This window comes from Hetaerina americana, unplaced genomic scaffold (genome assembly GCF_022747635.1).
Source record: "Hetaerina americana unplaced genomic scaffold, ioHetAmer1.1.p SCAF_27, whole genome shotgun sequence".
Lineage (NCBI taxonomy): Eukaryota > Metazoa > Arthropoda > Insecta > Odonata > Calopterygidae > Hetaerina > Hetaerina americana.
Window position 1 is genome coordinate 5,705,464 of NW_027286841.1, and position 17,584 is coordinate 5,723,047.

The window sequence follows — 17,584 nt, forward strand, 5'->3', positions numbered from 1 at the left end:
ATTTCTGGATGTGGTTATGACACCAGGATTCTGTCAAAGCAAACTGCACCCATTATTGGATGTGATTTGACAGGGTTCCTATTCATGGATGGATTTTACCTTCTAATTCTATTCAAGTTTGTATTTTGCTGAAGTTAAACATTGCGGAACATATATATTAAATAAATGAAGAATAACCACGAGGAAAAGTTCTACGGTTTGCACCTACGTCTTAAAGATGACTTATTTAGCAATTCCTGAAGAAGTTTCTGTCCACATGGTAACTAGGAGATTCCATATGCGCCACCTCTTTCAACTTCTCTCAGGTCACTGGTCACCATCAAAACAAAGGATATTTTCGATTACTGCTGGTGTGTAATTGAAGCATTCAATTTCAAGGTAATGATTTCTTCACTTTAGGATATCATATACTGCACCACATAAGCTTAATGGGTGGCTTTTATATTCAAATGGAGAGAGAAATGTTTTTTTTTGGTTTTGCTAATTCATTGCCAAGCACTGAAAAGTGATACCAATTAAAAGTAAATGTGAAACCAATTCCATCAAGCAGGACTTGACCAAAGTCCTGACAATTAATTACGAGCCAGTAGAAGAGTGAAATGATTAGCACATCTCGTGTTATTATTATCATAAAAAAACATTTCAATACAAATGGAAATTCTTACCATGTCCTTGAAGGAATTCTAACAGAGTAAATGCACACAGTTCACACAAAAACACAGACTGATACCATCAGCGTTTGACGAGTCCGTTTACGGCAGAGTGCACACCCCTAGCATATGTTATTCACGATGCAAATGCACACACTTACAAGTCACTGTCGCTGGCACTCACTTCCAATGCCTTCCTTCTTTCACACACTATTTTCCAACACGGCAAAAATGTCAATCTTATGGATTTTCTGCTGTGGGATCCAAATGGTATGATCCAACTGATATGGGAGTATGCCTCACAAAGAGTACTTTTAAAACTCCAGTTTAACCAGCGGCGAGTTTAGCTTTCTGATTTGCCATTTCAACCGACACTTGCGTGACTGTCCTCAGGTACAGGGTCAAAACTTCTCTGAGTTCATTGTGGAGCTGAAAAAAAGAGATTCGTTGGAAATCAATTATGACTATAATGGAATTAATACGGATACATTTAAATAAGCAGGCACTCAGAAGAACATAAAACAAGTATTAGCATTCCTTCTGATCTCATGAATATCCTTCCATACACAAAGAATGCTCCATTTCCAGGAAAATGGAACAGAAAACTATTTATTTGAAAATCTCCATGAGAATTAGAAAGACGTGTGTTAAAATGACAACATTTGCTGGGGTTCCAAATAATTGGGCACGGTAGTCCATTGAATAGAGCGCTCGATTACTAACTGGTGCACCTAAGTTTGATTCCTGGGTGATGCTTCTGGGCACCCTCAGATTCACCCAAGCTGTGCGATTTTTCATTCACCAGAATGTCCTGGGAAACAGAGGTGAGGTGGCACAGGGGCCCTTCTGAGGTCCAGCCACCCTACTCTGATGTATGCACTTCCATTGTGCTTGGTACTAGGCGAGCTTTTCCCTCACCCATCAAACCACTCTTTCGGTTGAGTACTATGCTTTCGTTCCTAGAAAGGACTATGCTTTTGGTAATACAGTGTATCCCTCAAATCCCAGGATCCAGAATGCACTCATTTCTCAAAGAGACTTAGTTTTGTGCAGTCCGGAGGGCACTCCACAAAGAGCACTGCAACCAAAACCTCACTTCTACATGAAATTTGTTGTCTCCGGCATAACTTTGTAACTCCACACACACTTTATGCTTTTTTTCCCTGTATTTCCTCGACCAATCAATTTCTAAAGGTAAACATCAGTTGAAGTACTCCATTTTTGGAAAGAAATATATATGGACCAAATAATTAATTTAACTCCAAGGCATTGCTTCGCCCAAAAGTTTTCAGCATTTCATGCAATGATCCTCCGATTAGCCTCTATTCCCATGTCAGATTCAAACGTAAATTAGGAGCTTAATGTAATTAAAATGATGGCAGCTAACCATGGCTATCCAGATGAACTAATAAATAAACTTCAGCAGAAGAAACTTACTAAAATAGCCATAAGCAACATTTACCACCAGGACTATATAAAAGATCCCACTGCCAAACAGCAACAAATTCTCTGTCCTAGGAACATTTCTTAAAAAGTAATCAAGAATTTACAAAAAGAAAAAATTAAATTTGCCTTTTACAATAATTAATGCTTTAATAGCCTGATCTCAAATGCTGAAGACAAAAGTTCCCAAAGATGAAAGGAGTGGAGTGATGAATCAGTGCTCTGAGTGTTCCACTAAATATATTGGGAAAACGGGATGGAAATTTAAAGAAAGAATAAAAGAGCACAAAACATACTTGAAAAATAAGACCACAACATCCCTATTTGCGAAGACCCTCATCCAAAGTGGCTTTGTGACTAAAATTCTCCATTTTGAAAATAAAGGCCACAGACTCAATGCATTGGAGCAGTTGGAAATTTTAAAATGTGTTTGTTGCAGGGATGAATTTGATGACAAGATTTTGTCTCCCTCCCACTTCCCCCTCCTGGTCGTACCACTCTTTCAAGTCCAGTGATCCCCACAGGGGGTATCCCCCTCCCAAGCAAACCCCCATTGACAGCCAACGATTGACACCAAAAGATGTACTTCCCTTTCCTTTCCCTCTCATCTACATTTCTTAAACCTTCACTTCCTCTCCAACTCGGACCAACCCCTCCCCCGCTCAGAAGGTAGACATAAGAAGTTGTCTTCTCAGAGGACCACCTGATGATGACGTCCAACGTCAGCGTGATGTGGTGAACATTATGTCGAACATTATGAATAACAATGCTCAATCAGTTATTCATCGTCGAAATTTAGGTTGTGTTCTAAATAAAGTAAGTGCGTGGGAATCACAAAGTCACTAATTTCATTTCAATACTCAATCTATATTCCTGGAACCAAGAATCCAAACAAAATCTCACCAATTAATGGAAAAGATAAGCCTCCTTTTATTGGATTTTAAGTGAGGCATCATTCATACATACATATTACATCTATATTATAGGTACATGTTCATTTAAAGTAGTTTTTTCAAAAGCATTGGTCATTATTAATTTGTATAAAGATAATCAGACTATCATCATTCTAGGGGTCGGAACTTTGAGAAAATTTCAATTAAATATGGTGATAAATTTTTCTAGGTAACTGACGGAAATAGAATGTGGATGGGTGTCATTAATTTTAATTTTTAATTAATTTAATGGGTGTCATTTTAGTGCAATTAAGAATACAATTGAAGGGAAACTATCATGCACTGCACAAGAATATTCCACTGGAACCCTGCTAAATTCCCCCCAGACTCAAGCGAAATTGGCTCCGTCAGACAAATTTACATTTTCAAAGATATAAAATCTGCTCTAAAACCACAAGAACAGTAAATATGAAAAGGACGTGGTAACCATGGATTAAGAAGAGACAGAAAGACAGAAGGAAATTGAAGAGTGAAAAAACAATTGAATCGAAGAAAATACAAAAAGACAAATAATAAACTAAGGCAGGAAACTTATAGGGAGAAAAACGCATGGTGGAAGATGCAGAGTAACCATGTAGAAAGTCAAACAGGCATTTCATAGAGTGAACTGAGTAGAGTTAATGAATGTATTGCAGAAAATAGAAGCAGATTGGAGACTAATCCGCAACCTGTACATGTCTCAGACTGCTCAGGTGCGAGTGGGGGATGGGGAGTCTGGATGGGCAGTGTTAGGAAGAGGTGTAAGGCAGGGTTGTCCATTATCACCGTTGCTGTTCAACCTGTATGCAGAGGAAATGATTAAAGAGGCATGGGAAGAACTGGAGGTAGGAATGAAAGTGGGCGGGGAATTCGTATAATCAGTTAGGTTTGCTGACGACCAAGTTTTAGTTTGTCAGTCAGCCAAGGGGTTGCAAGCATTGCTGAGTGAATTGGAAATACAGAGCGACAGGTATGGGATGAGAATAAATGCAAAAAAACGAAGTCTATGTGGATTTTGGAGGAAGATGAAGAGGCTAAGTTAAAAATAGGAGGGTAAAAACTACAGCAGGTAATACAGTTTACATATCTTTGAAGCATTCTGGACCAAAACGGTCTAAGTAGCAGGGACATTAGAAGAATAAGGCTAGGCAAGAAGGCTTTCACCAGGAAGGGGGAGTTGATGACAGGAAAGTTGAATAAGGATGTTAAGAAAAGACTTGTCAAAACTTTGATATGGAGCATAGCTATGTACGGTGCGGAAACGTGGTCACTGAAGCAGGAGGATAGATGTAGACTGGACGCTTTTGAAATGTGGGTGTGTGGAAGAATGGAGAAGGTGAAATGGACCGAAAGGAAAACAAAAACCAGTAATCCCCACTATCCTTCCATCTCACCTTGCACTTCCCTAACAATGTCATCACATTCTCCCCTAACATATTTCCTCTCTCCATCTCCCAGTTTATATTTTCTAATTTCCCACTCCTAAACACTGTCCTACTATTCTAAGTCCCTGTTCTAACCATTCCAGTTCTTTTCTGTGTCTTCCGTGCTGGTCCTGTAGGTTCAGCTTAGCAAGTATTTTGCGTGATGACAACCGTAGGAGCCTTGCTCTACCACTGCCGGGCAAGACACACAGCCCAGCAGGCTGGCTTCTGTAGTTGCTAGGATTCATTGCTATACACTTCGTCGTCACTTCTTGGGATAAATAATTGAGGTGATTTCTCATGGCCTTCCTTAGCAGTGTTTTTAATCCTCAATAGTGCAAAATCAAGACTATTCCCTGCAAGTATAGATGTATAATGTGACACTGTATGCCTGCACCCCAACCCCTTCACTGGTCAGAAAAGTACGACACCAGGGGTAAGGATAATCTTCAGAATGGCATAATTGCAGAGTAGCAGCACTACAGAAAACTCCAGAAGTTTCGGGAAGACTGTTGTTTAATCGACTCTCTGAGAAGCTAAAACGAATACTCCCCCAAGGAAGTAAATTCAAATAGCGCTCAAAGACTTCTTCATAAATAATGTTTTTTATAGTATCCTAGAATGCATAGAAAGAGCCGATGCAGGGGATACTTGTTTTTTAAATCTTTAATACCCATTATCATTTATTTTTCTATGGCAAATAAATCTACCATCCATCAATCTAATGTGACAACAGCATTAGCATGAGAGATAATCACAGTAATAAACCCAAAGGTCGGTTTCAAAAAGATGATAAGAGCTCACCTAGTGCTAAGTCCCATAAAATTCAGAGAATGCTAACGGGGGCAGTTCGTCATGATTTCCTAGGAAGATTCAAAAAATAGCACAGCTTGGGTGAAGTTGAGGGTACACAGAGGCATCACCCAGATTTGAACTCGGGCCCTCTATTAGGGGATCCAGATTATGAGGTGGCTAACATACCGGCTTCCCACCCAGAGGGCCCGGGTTTGAATCCCATAGGCAGCAAATATTTTTGATTAACATCTCGATCCCTGCAGATGGTGCTTTGTGGAGGGAACAGAGTGAATCCGCCATCCATTGGATGGGACGCTTAACTGTGGACCCCTTGATGCCTTTTGCTAATTCCAACCTCCACGTTTTTCTCCACCCTTCCTCCTTTCCTCTCCATCCCTGATATCAAAAATGACCTCAGCTGTCGGTCCTCTCCACTTAAACTACTACTACTACTCAGGCCCTCTACTTTGTAATTCAGCACTCTAGCCACTGGACCACCGTGTTCCGAGCTGTGGACATGTTTATAGAAAATTTTGGTCGCTGCATCATCACTTCAACATTAGTACAAGTATCAATTTGTGTCGCTTAAAGTGAGCCAAGCACTGGTATATCAAAGGTGCAGAAACAGGTTATTGAAGCAAAAATTTTTATTGAAAACATAAAGGTTAAGCATTTCCAAGAAACTCACAAGTATCTTCAAAAGAAAATTGTGGACATAGCAGCAGTTGAGTAGTAGCTTTTCCAACAAAAAAATGTTTCACTATGCTGTTATTATTGCTTAGTAGTGGCTTAAGAATTTCTAGTCCTTGCCACATGTGCCCTTCAAAATAAATAATATTTGGTAATTTTGAAAATTATATTGCAATGAAGTGCTTCTATTTAATAATTGTATTTGACAAGCAGTTTTACTTTCAAAAAGATATGTGCATGGGACTTTCACAGATTTCCACACTTTGCAATGACCATAAGCCAAGTAATACCAACCTGTTCGTACTCGGGGTCCGGAGGAGTAGCATCGGCCAACTCCAACAGGTAGAGGTGAAATATGCTGTGGGGTAGGCACAGCTGCGGTTTGTTGGCATGCAGTGCAGACTCCAGTCCCCAGCGGTCCGTCCCCTTTCCCAGGGCAGCCCAAAGGTACTCTATAGCCAACGCCCCACCCTCACTCAGCCGACCCGCCTCCAGGAATATGCGCAGCAGCTCTGCCGGATCTCTCCTCTGCACGATCAACGTCAAAACAAATTCGAGCCAAACTCACATTAATCAACGAACATCAATCACACCTGCAGATTTCTCAAGACCAAAGCATATTTATAGATTTTCCAGGAAAATAATTTCGACAATTCAAGGTATTCATATTGGAATTTGGAACATCAATGAAGCACACTGACAGTAGAGTAGTAATACCTTTACAGTGCAGCCACCGTACAGAGGTTGATTTTGTGGATGGAGAGAGAGAGGGCATACGAGATTTGCATGAAAAGTATCCGTGGCAATTTCTTCCAGATGTGTGCGTGAAGTGCTGGAATAAGACCGTTAGTTATGCGTGCACATCGTCACGTATTGAATATTGACATTTTTAGGATGACAGTGCGCACACCATTAGCCAAGAACATTTGGCGAGGCTAACGATACCTGCACGAAGCTTGTCTCGAAGGTCTTTGGACAGACGACCAAGAGAGCAGAGTTGAGTGTCTATTAACAAAAAACCTTCCGCAACGGCATCACGATGATTCCCCAACTCCTTTAGGGTCTGGACTTGGTACCAGCAGACTATTTCCCATTCCCGAGAGTGAAATCCCCCCCCCTTTCAAAGGACACCACCTCAAGTGTCATCAAAGAAGCTTGCACGCGTAGTACCCTTGAGGACCTTCCGCTGACCAGGGAGCCTTCCAAGTCGTGGAAAAGCCTCAAGGGCAAAAGTGTGCGTCGACGCTTTCAAGGGATGTACTTTGAAGAATTTTAAGGCATTACAGCGATATCTTAAACAAATCTATTTTTAAGAAAACCTTTCCCGATACTTTTTATACAAATCATGAACGTTGCTCCATTTTGAGTGGTATTTGCACCCCACACCAAACACCAACTTTCCTCCAAGACGCTACCTAGCGAAGAGGAAGCAACACCCACATAATGCCACATACTTGCAAAAACATTGAAAGACCTTGACCCATGCAACACCAAAGAAGCCTTTGCATCGACTTAATTTGAAAACAAGTTACATTTTCATAATTTAATGAATGGGAGTCGCTATATTAGAAACATACTTTCATTCAGCTGTAATTCTATGAATCATACTGGCCAATGTTGTAATCTTTTATGATTTTGAAGATTTTTACACTCAAAATTTTCAGAATATTAATCATTTTACAACTATTCAGATCCCTCTATACTGAAATTTTACCTCCAAATTTACCAGATTTTCAGCAAAAAATATAGATGATAGAACAGCATTCATATTAACCTAAAAAATGGAATATTATGAGCAATATTTCCAGCAATTTGCAAACACACTACATACACAATTACAATGTACAGAATCACACCTCTTGCTACCTGTCACACTGAACTGACAGTTCTGCAATTTTCCAGAAAAAAAAAACTTCAACAACAAGCTAAGTAATGGTTTCGTTAAAACTTATTGTTATAACAATGGGCGATGGACATAGCATGAGAAATCCTTCATTTCTAGGGAATTAGCCCATGATGAAACTCTTGCCTTTGGACCAGATTTAGCATTTGGCACTAGCATACATGAAATTTGTTTTCTCCTGCATAACTTTATGGAATTTATATAACATATTGAAATAAAATGAGTAACTTTATAATTCCAGACAGACTTTATTTACAAAGTAATCACAAATTTAACAAAAGAAAAAATTAAATTTGATTTTTACAATAATTAATGCCTAAAAATCCGTATCTCCCACGCCAAAGACAAAGTTCCCGAAGATGACAGGAGCAGAGTGTATGAGTTAAAGTGCTCGGAGTGTTTCATTGAATGTATTGGGCAAACAGGATGGAGGAAATTTAAAGAAAGCATACAGGAGCACAAAACATGTGTGAAGAATAAGAACATAACATCCCTCTTTGCAAAGCAACTCATTCAATGAGACCACAAAAGTGAACTTTAAGACTGAAATTCTCAGTTTTGAAAATTAGGCCACAGGCTTGATGCATTGGAGCAATTAGAAATTTAAAATGTATCCGTTGCCAACAAAATTATGCGCCCATCCCACTCCTAGATCTACCACTCTTTCACGCCCAGTGCTCCCCACAGAATGCCTCCCAAACAAACCTCCATTAACGACCAACGATTGACACATGAAGCAGTACTTCCCTTCCCTTCCATTTACAGTTTAACGTTTATATCCCCTCCCACTCTGACCCATCCCCCCCTACCCTGCTAAGGAGGTAAATTAATACAAAGTTATCTTCTGCGAGGCCCACCTCATGATGATAGACAATGTCTAAACCTAGGTCGTGCTATGTAGAGAGTGTGTGGAATTACTAGTCAATAATTTCATTTCAATATAACAATGCATGATTTTCCAGGTGAAAGAACTGCAAAGCTTGGCAAAACCATTTGCCAATGAAACACTTACCTTATAGGAGGCTAAGAGCCAGTGCGGCAAAAATGCTCCCATTGAAAGAATTCGAGTGGCCACAGCTTTGTGAAGTATTGTCTGCCCTGGTGTTTCATACTTGTTCACAAAATGCTCGAGGAGCTTCCAAGAGAGTGAAACTGCAGGAGCATCTCCAATGCCAAGCACTGCAAACACAAGAGTTTGAAATTTTCCCAGAGTAATTAATGCTGCACATATTCAGTATTTAAATCCTTAAATAGTAAGTCAATTGTTTTAAAATGTTGTGTTAAAAACTAATAAAAATAAAAAATTGTGTTAAATACAAGTTTGCATTGAAAATAAGAAGTTATGTTGCCGCACCCTATATATATCTTTGGAAATTACCATTCTTCAGCAACAACACAAATATATGTAAACTATTTGATTCAAAACTTAACTAAAAAGAAACAAAGAAAGGGCACTCACGGGTAAGTTTGGCATTTTGGAGGGAAGGTCGCCATCTTCAGAAGGTGGAATTCTTAAGATGGTGGCCTGCCCGTTGAAACATCTAACATACTTAAGAATGAATGTCCTTTATTCAGTTAAGGCTTGAATCAAAGTCTATGCAAATTGTAGCCTTAGAATGCAATTATTTCCTCATGGGGAGTTTAATCCTTTCTGTAAGAGACGTGAAGAGAGGAAACCAATGGCATACTTGAGAGATCGTTTTCCCCAAGAAGGTCCCACGCAGACGTGGAGTCCCGGGACCCTCCAATCTCCACCCCTCCACTTGCATAAGCAGATGATGGTCCATTGGGCAGGAGTCGAACACAGGCGGAGGCTGCTGTCTCCAGGACACCCACGGCCCACTCACAATCGTGCCGTGACTCAAAGAGAAGGGCACCCAATCGAAGGGCATTGTCGTACATGCCAGCCTTTGCCAGGGCACCAATCAACTCCTCTTCCGAAAGGGCTAGACCTCAAGTAATTGGAAAAGCACACTCTTGATTACTCAAGGACCAAACAAAGGAAAAAATGAATTACAACAGCATTCCTGTTTCCCCTTTTACTGCTCTTATTGATTGACATCCAATGCACAACAATTTGAAGTGCGGTGCGTGTGCGCATGGTTTTACAGTAGAGTGGTTGCAAGTCAAGGAAGGACGAGCAAAGTTATTGGGGGGGAGGGGGGGGGGGAAGAGAAAATTTCAGGAATGGGAGTAGACAGGATGATGCAGTTGAGGTCAGAATGTGAGGAAATACTTCACAAGTACAAAACATAGATGGCTGCAATGTGCTCAGGGTTTGCACACCTGCTGTATGAGTGGGAAACATTTTTAATACTTCAAAATTACATCATCTAAGGTCTGTGAAAAGCATGCGATAATTCATATTATTCACTTGCGAGGTTTACCATCCATTGCAAGTTATCGTAGACAGAGTAGGACATACTGCAATGGCGCCATGGATTTGGGTGCAGTGCATTAGTGGGTTCAACAGAGTGCAAAGGAGGTCAAACCAGTTGGGGTGCTCATGCAATTTTCATGACCCCTGCAAAAGCGTTCTCAGCAGACATGGAATCATAATGTAGGCATTGTGAAAAAGTTTTTGTCGATGGGTAGATTATGCTGAAGAGTAGCTGAAGTTTCCACCTTCTCGTGAGTGTGGTGTGCCAGAAAATATTACGAGACCTTAGAAATTATCTTGGAACAAATATTGTAAAAAATAATTAATTATCGACTCGCTAAGTTAAATAAAAGAACAATGGTAAAAAGAAAAGAAAAATAACAAAAAGCAAAGAAATTTTAAGCAATTGTTTTTTTTTGTAAATTCTTAACTATGAAGCAAAAGCCTCTACGTAGCATTGGGGGACCACATATATTGAATTCTCCATATTTTACACTGTTTAAGGAGAATACCAAATAAAATGCACTGAAAAATATTTTACATAGGAGTGAGCTTTTACAATTGCTTATTTGATTCTGCAACACTTCCTGACCAAGACTCACCAAGGCTGAACTTGCTGACAAGTTAACAAGAGAAAAGCTAAATTTTGATTTATTTCCTATTCATTGGATTAGGGATTTGAAAACTTTTTTCAAAGCCGAAATATCTCAAAAGTCAAGGCTCAATGGACATTTTTTCCTAAAATATGGCAGAATAAATTTTTCTTTTATCCAATGACGTTTCATGATGGTCCACCCTTTGCAATCGGGATTTAGTAACCTTGCTAGTTTAGCATTTAATTTCACTTCAATTTAATTTGATAAGTATTCCCCCAAAAAGGATGAAAATAATGAAAACAGGATAAAATTTAGCAGAATTTAAGAAGGACAGACACAGTAGATGGGAATGTTAGGAACTTGCTGAAAAATTAAATTCTGTGTCTGAACATTATTAAAAGACACAAAATTAGCTTTCTCTTTATCACCGATAGATGTCATGACAGAGAAGATGACTATGGCAAAGTAAATCATATTCCTTCTTTTCTTTGGGCCCGGAGTGGTTCGGAACCAATTGACAGATGCAGTGAAATGTTGGTTTTGAACAAGACAAGCATGATGCACAAAATGTTGCCAATGGCAAATCTAAATTTAAATGTATTTATACTTTTGTTTCCAAACAAAAAGGCTGTGCTTTAAAGTTCTCACTTCGTCTACACTTCTGCTTTCATTAAACACATGTTTTTGTAAAACAAAATTTGTGGATATTCCTTTATTCATTTCATTCACCTTTGTTGATATAATTATAGGGTAGCAATACAAAGATGCTTCGCTCAAGCCTCAATTTTACATTTTTATAATTGATGAAGTGCACTGGGAATTTTTTTTCTGTGATCATTGACACTTCCATTCCTAAACCATAAAAAGTTCAAGTATTCAGGTGAGTACTGATGAAACTACCACAAAGAACAAATTATTAACACACAGCAAGGAACAATTCAATCCAAAAGACAATAAAAAATTATCTATGATAAAAGAATATGGCAAAACACTTTCAAAATTATCACACAGCCACAAGGGAAGTAACCACGCTCAACAAATGGACTTGACGGACCAAAACTCAAAATCTTCACTTCACATTGAGATCCACTTTCCATGGCATTTCAGAAACAGGAGTCCCACAGCCAGAGACTACGGTAGAGTTTGCATAGCGTGGTAGTTCCCGGTCAGGGGGAGAGAAGTGAAACTGTTGCATTCCAGACAGGGTTACTCAACAGCTGTGATTGGAGCATTGAGCACTATTTGATGTGTTCACTCAGAGCCCTCGAGTGGAGCATCAAGCAAATGTGGAACTGTCTTACTTTGCTTTGTCCGCCTTCCTGCTATTCATACAAGATTTGTATAAAAATTATTGGTCAGAGAATTATTTCCTGACGTGCATTGCATGAAGTGCTGAAATGAGACTGTGTTGGTTAAGTGTACGCATGATCACAGATCGTATATTGGCATTGATAAGATGAAAGTGCACACCATAATCACTAAAAACTTGGGGAAGCAAAAGATGTGCTAAACTCATTCCGAAGGTCTCCCGACAGATGACCAAGAGCAGAGTCGAGTGTCTGCTTGCGAAGACCTCCTGCAACGGCACCGCGACCATTCCCCAACCACCTTACAATCCCGACTTGGAATCAACAGACTATTTCTATAAAAGTTAAATTCTCCTTCCTTCTAAGAAACACCACCATGGGACCCTAAGTGCCGCCAAAGAAGCTGGCACGTGTACCCTTAAGGACCTTCCGCCTACCCGGGGAGCCTTCCAAGTCGTGGAAAAGTTGCCGTCAAAAGTGTGCCGACACTCTCAAAGGATGTACTTTGAGGATTTCAATGAGCAATACCTGAAATAAATCTATTTTTCAATAAAATTTCCCTGATACTTTTTATATTAACCATGTATATCTCAGGATCTCTTTCTCTCAGCGAGTGCGAGATGGGTGGAGGGGGTGCTGCTGAGATGCACTTGGAGCTGTGGGCTTTTTCTGCATCCTTTGCCCTTGGGCAACTCGTTACACCCCTCAGGAGAACCCTTCTACTGACTCCAAGAGGCTTAAGTATGCAGAGGTTGGTGTGACAAAAAGAATTACTGGCAGAGAGATGAGGACGAATGTCGAGAAATGACACGCCCTCCCCAGAGGCTAAATTATTTTTTAGGTTTTATTGAACTCGAATTAATATTTTTTCTACTTTCTTGAATTATTCACTTTTATAAACAGTGCTGTGTATTTCATTTACACATTTGCAAATTCTAATTTTCATTTTAGATATTCTGAGCTTCAAATTTCTGTAACTCAACTTGGCATTAACATACAACCCTTCTATCACTTGAAGATTACGAACCCTCTGTCTCACTGTATTTTGCATGTACCCTTAATCTTCTTTGAAGTTCTTGTTTTAATTAAGGGGAGACTACTTATTTTTTTTAGTAACTTTGCTGTTAAGGCAGATTTCAATCGACTATTCCAATTGCTGTTGTTGAGGCAACATAGGCTGGGTTCCACTTTATGACAATTATGCAAAAAATCTAATTCAGCTCCATGCATGGGAGACCATTCCGCATGCATGATGTTACTTAGCAAATGGTACAGTCCATTCAAATCATGTTCAATCATCTCAAAACCCAACTCAATCAACTCAAAGTCAAGTCTTGCTTGTAGCTCCCTCAAAATATTAGGATTTAGCACTTTAAAATCTGGACCACTTCGACAAATATCCAGCTTTTATTAACATATTGGCTTGTATTGTCCAAAAAATCAATGCAGTGGATGCCTCACTAAAGTTATAACATGGCCACGGGAACTCACATACAGTGTAGCCTTGTACAATGAGAATAATTTGTTCCACAACCTTTCTCGAAGTGAAACTCGCTCAGTGAAACAATTTTTTACAAATGGATTAATGAAGATAATGCATTCCATGTCAAAATACATTACATACAATGATAGTAAAGAAGAAAATTCTACACACATTATTTAGGATTGTGGATCACGTTCATCTTTTCTTCAGTCGTGGAATGAAACAACCAGGAATACAAACTCAATTTTAAAAACAAAAAAGAATTCAAATAAATAAATAATTATTTATGATATGCACCTAATTCCTTTTTACTAGAAAGCTGTCTAGAGAAGTTTGTTTTTGCTGATGCTTCTAAATTTTGCACAAATTCAACTCAGCATTGTAATTAAACAAATTTCTGGTGCGCATAACCACTGCTTGATTACAGTGATGCTTCATACGCACGGAATGACACAACAGTTTCCCATGACCTCCACATCACATTTCGCATGCTCTTTCGGGCTTCTCTTTCACTTCACATTTTAGGATTCTCTGCATGGTAAACAAGGAGAGTTTCCATTTAGATTCCCTCCAGCATTCTCTTCCAGATGAAACCAGTCTCGTCACAATTAAAAACAGGTGACCCTCTGAATCTATGACCTTCTTGAAGTCACCGATGAAATTACCTGCCACAATTGAGTTGGAGCTCGCAGCTTCATCATGCCGTGGATGCCGGCTCTTCTCTTTAACCTCTCAAATCATGCACGTCTCCAAGTAAATCATCCTTCAGATGTTGATAATTCTGGCATCACCTTAACGAGGTCAGCAAATATCACTTTTGCCTCCTCACAAGTGATATTCTGGTCAATTGTGTTGCAATGCAATTTCTTTTTGTTTATGCACATGAGAAACAACCTTTCAACATTATTGAGAATACATTACTGTCGCATAGATATTCTCGTCACTCTCTCTGAAGCATCTCCTTAATCTTGGCCTTGCTCTCCAAGAAAATGCAAATGGTCGACCGATTGTACATGCGTTCTTGGTCAGCCACGCTCACACCTTGTTTCTCATTTTCAATGCTTTTACTTTTCATTTCTACGGTTAATTTTACGGCTGTGTTCTTGCAAATTTTTCTTCGAAGACACTTTCAAAACTATGCACAAATTATTATTAAGCTTTGTACAAAAAAAAATCAAAACTAATGCCTGAAAAGGAGGGCATGAGGTGTTAGTGGAATGAGCACCAATCACAAACTGAAGCAGCAGGTGTGCCATCATTCCGGGAATTCCCCTCCCCTCGTCTCACTCATTAGGGGAAGAGTCACTCGTTCAGTGAGTCATTTCGGGAACAATATAGTTTCTTGTTTTACACATTACTTACAATACAAGGCACTTGTTAAGCAAGGTTCCAAGTGCACTCACGAGGGTGGTCCCAGAAGTACCCGGCCTGACCTATAGATGGCGGTAGTTGTTTCACAAATATCACTGTATTATAAAGATTGCAATCTATAAAGCATATGTTTCAAGTTTGAAGACGCCACGTTGTTTAGTATTTGTTTAGCAGCCATCAATAGTGAACGTTTTCAGTGAATTTGCGAAAATTTGTCATCATAATATGATACAATACTTTTATTTGAATGGCCTCAGCCCAACCAAGATAAAAGCTGCACTGGACTCTACACTGGGTGAGTCTAATCCTTTGTTTACAACAGTAAAATATTGGGCAGCAGAGTTTAAACGAGGCCATACGAGCTGTCAAGACGAGCATCGCATTGGTCGACCAAATGAGGTGATGACTCCAGAAACGGTGAAGAAAATCCACAAAGAGATACTGGATGATCGTTGACTCAAAGTGCACGAGCTAGCAGACGTAGTAGCCGTTTCAAAAAGCGCGGTACATCACATTTTAACTGAAAATTTGGACATGAGAAAGCTGTGTGCAAGATGGGTGCCACGTTTGCTCACACTCGAGCGAAACCAGTGTCGTGAAGATGTCTCAATTGAGTGTTTAGCAAAGTTTCACAGCAACAAAGGAGAATGATTTTTGCACCGCTTCATAGCCATGGATGAAACATGGGTCCATCACTTCACACCGGAGACAAAAGAACAATCAAAACAATGGATTCAAAAGGGAGAACCGCCTCCAAAGAAGGCGAAGACCGTTTCATCTGCAGGCAAGGTCATGGCGTTGGTTTTTTGGGATGAGCGTGGGATAATTTTTATTGACTCTCTTGAAAAAGGAAAAAATATCAACGGCGAGTATTATGTGAACTTATTGCAATGCTTGAGCAAAGAAATAATGCAAAAACGGCCGCATTTGGCATCAAGAAGAAAGTGCTGTTTCATCAAGGCAATACACCAGCTCACAAATACGTTATTGCAATGGCCAAAATTCATGAATCCAAGTTTGAATTGCTACCTCATGCCTCACCCTATTTGCCAGATTCAGCTTCCTTGGATTATTTTCTGTTCACAAACTTGAAAAAATGGCTCCTCGGTGGTCAAAGATTTTCCAACCGTGAAGAAGTGATGTCGGCAGTTGATGACTATTTTGAGGAGATAGACAGTTTTTATTATAAAAAGGGTATCGAACATCGCTGGGAAAAGGGTAGAGAGCTGAAAGGAGATTATATTAAAAAATAAATACATTTTTTTCCAAAATTCTTGTGTTTTCTTTGTTGGGTCGCGTACTTCTGGGACCACCCTCTTAGGAATTCAGATTAGCACTACTAGAACATTTCCTGGTGGTTTGCTTACGTAATTGCCTCTTTTCCGAAAATTCTATGCCTCCTACTAATTCTTAAGGAGTGGGCATGACATGCATATTGAACATTATTATGCAATCGTACACTCTCGCATTTAAAGAATTGTCAACTTTCAATGCCATCACATCATTAATTTTTTTGTAATTAAAATTTTCAGGTTCCTACACTCCACATCAAATTTAAATAGCGGGGATGACTTGAAACACAGCAAAGATTCTAACAACCAGGGGCCATATTAATTACAATCACTACAGCCTATCCAAATAATTATACAGCTATTTACCTGTTACAGTGGCGTGCTCTGGGGCATATTTTATCAACTTCAAGCGAGCAATCACAACTTCATATTCCTTCTTTATATCTTTATACTCTAGGACTTCCACTTGTCTTTTAATTCTGTTTTGCACAACCTGGAAAATATGAAATGACATACAAAGTTAACATAATAACTTACCCATGTGTGAAGATTAATTTTCGATTATGATAATGGTACATCATAGTCAGATGTAAAATGTAATCACCTGACCACATTTCTTTAATTCTCTTTCTTTCTAGCTCATAGAGCTATATTGTCAATGCACTCAAGGATGTGCTCATCCCAACATGCTCATATTAAAGGCATTTTACTTAAAAAAGTTGACAAGTCATATTGCCTAAAAACTTTTTTATCACAAAAAGAAATACCTCAATAACAAATTATTGGTCAGAGTCCCCCTCAAAGTATTCTCCTCCCACAAGTATATACTCATCCCAAAGGTGTTTCCATTTTTTGAAACAGTCCTGGAACGCTTCTTCCGGAATGCTCATAGGCTCCTCCATTGAATTTTTCTCTATCTCTGGAATGGTGGCAAATCTTTTTCTTTTGAGCGAGGTTTTTAGTTTTGGGGGACAGGAAAAAGTTAGACGGGGCCAGGTCTGGTGAGCAGGGTGGGTGTGGTGGCACAACGGCCTTGTTTTTGACAAGAACTCACGAGTTTTTAGAGACCAATGAGCTGGCACGTTGCCGTGGTGAAATAACCACTCACCGCTCCTTCAAAGCTCTCGGCTGTTTTCATCAGATTCTCTCTCTTTGGTGTTTCATAACCCCAAGGTTGCACTCAATGTGGAGTGCCTGGCCTCTTACTAGGGTAGGTATTCGTGATGCAAAACCTCCTTTGTATTGAAAAAACAGTCAACATCACCCTGGCTGGCATTTGAGCAAACTCGTCTCGCTCTTCTAGGGTGGGGAGATGCTT

General features: G+C 39.5%; 1 protein-coding gene across 1 annotated transcript in view; it reads right to left on the reverse strand.

Annotated features, from left to right (window-relative positions):
* Positions 1-600: 600 nt before the first annotated feature.
* The window catches only part of LOC139689672 (nuclear pore complex protein Nup160 homolog), a 67,167-nt gene continuing 50,183 nt past the window's right edge, over positions 601-17,584 (reverse strand). Inside the window, exons 22-26 of the mRNA XM_071586861.1 lie at positions 16,633-16,759; positions 9,526-9,789; positions 8,850-9,016; positions 6,229-6,462; positions 601-1,079 (exon numbers count right to left, since the gene is read on the reverse strand). Coding sequence (XP_071442962.1) covers positions 978-1,079; positions 6,229-6,462; positions 8,850-9,016; positions 9,526-9,789; positions 16,633-16,759 — 894 coding nt within the window. The 3' untranslated portion in view covers positions 601-977. The remainder of the gene's footprint in view (positions 1,080-6,228; positions 6,463-8,849; positions 9,017-9,525; positions 9,790-16,632; positions 16,760-17,584) is intronic.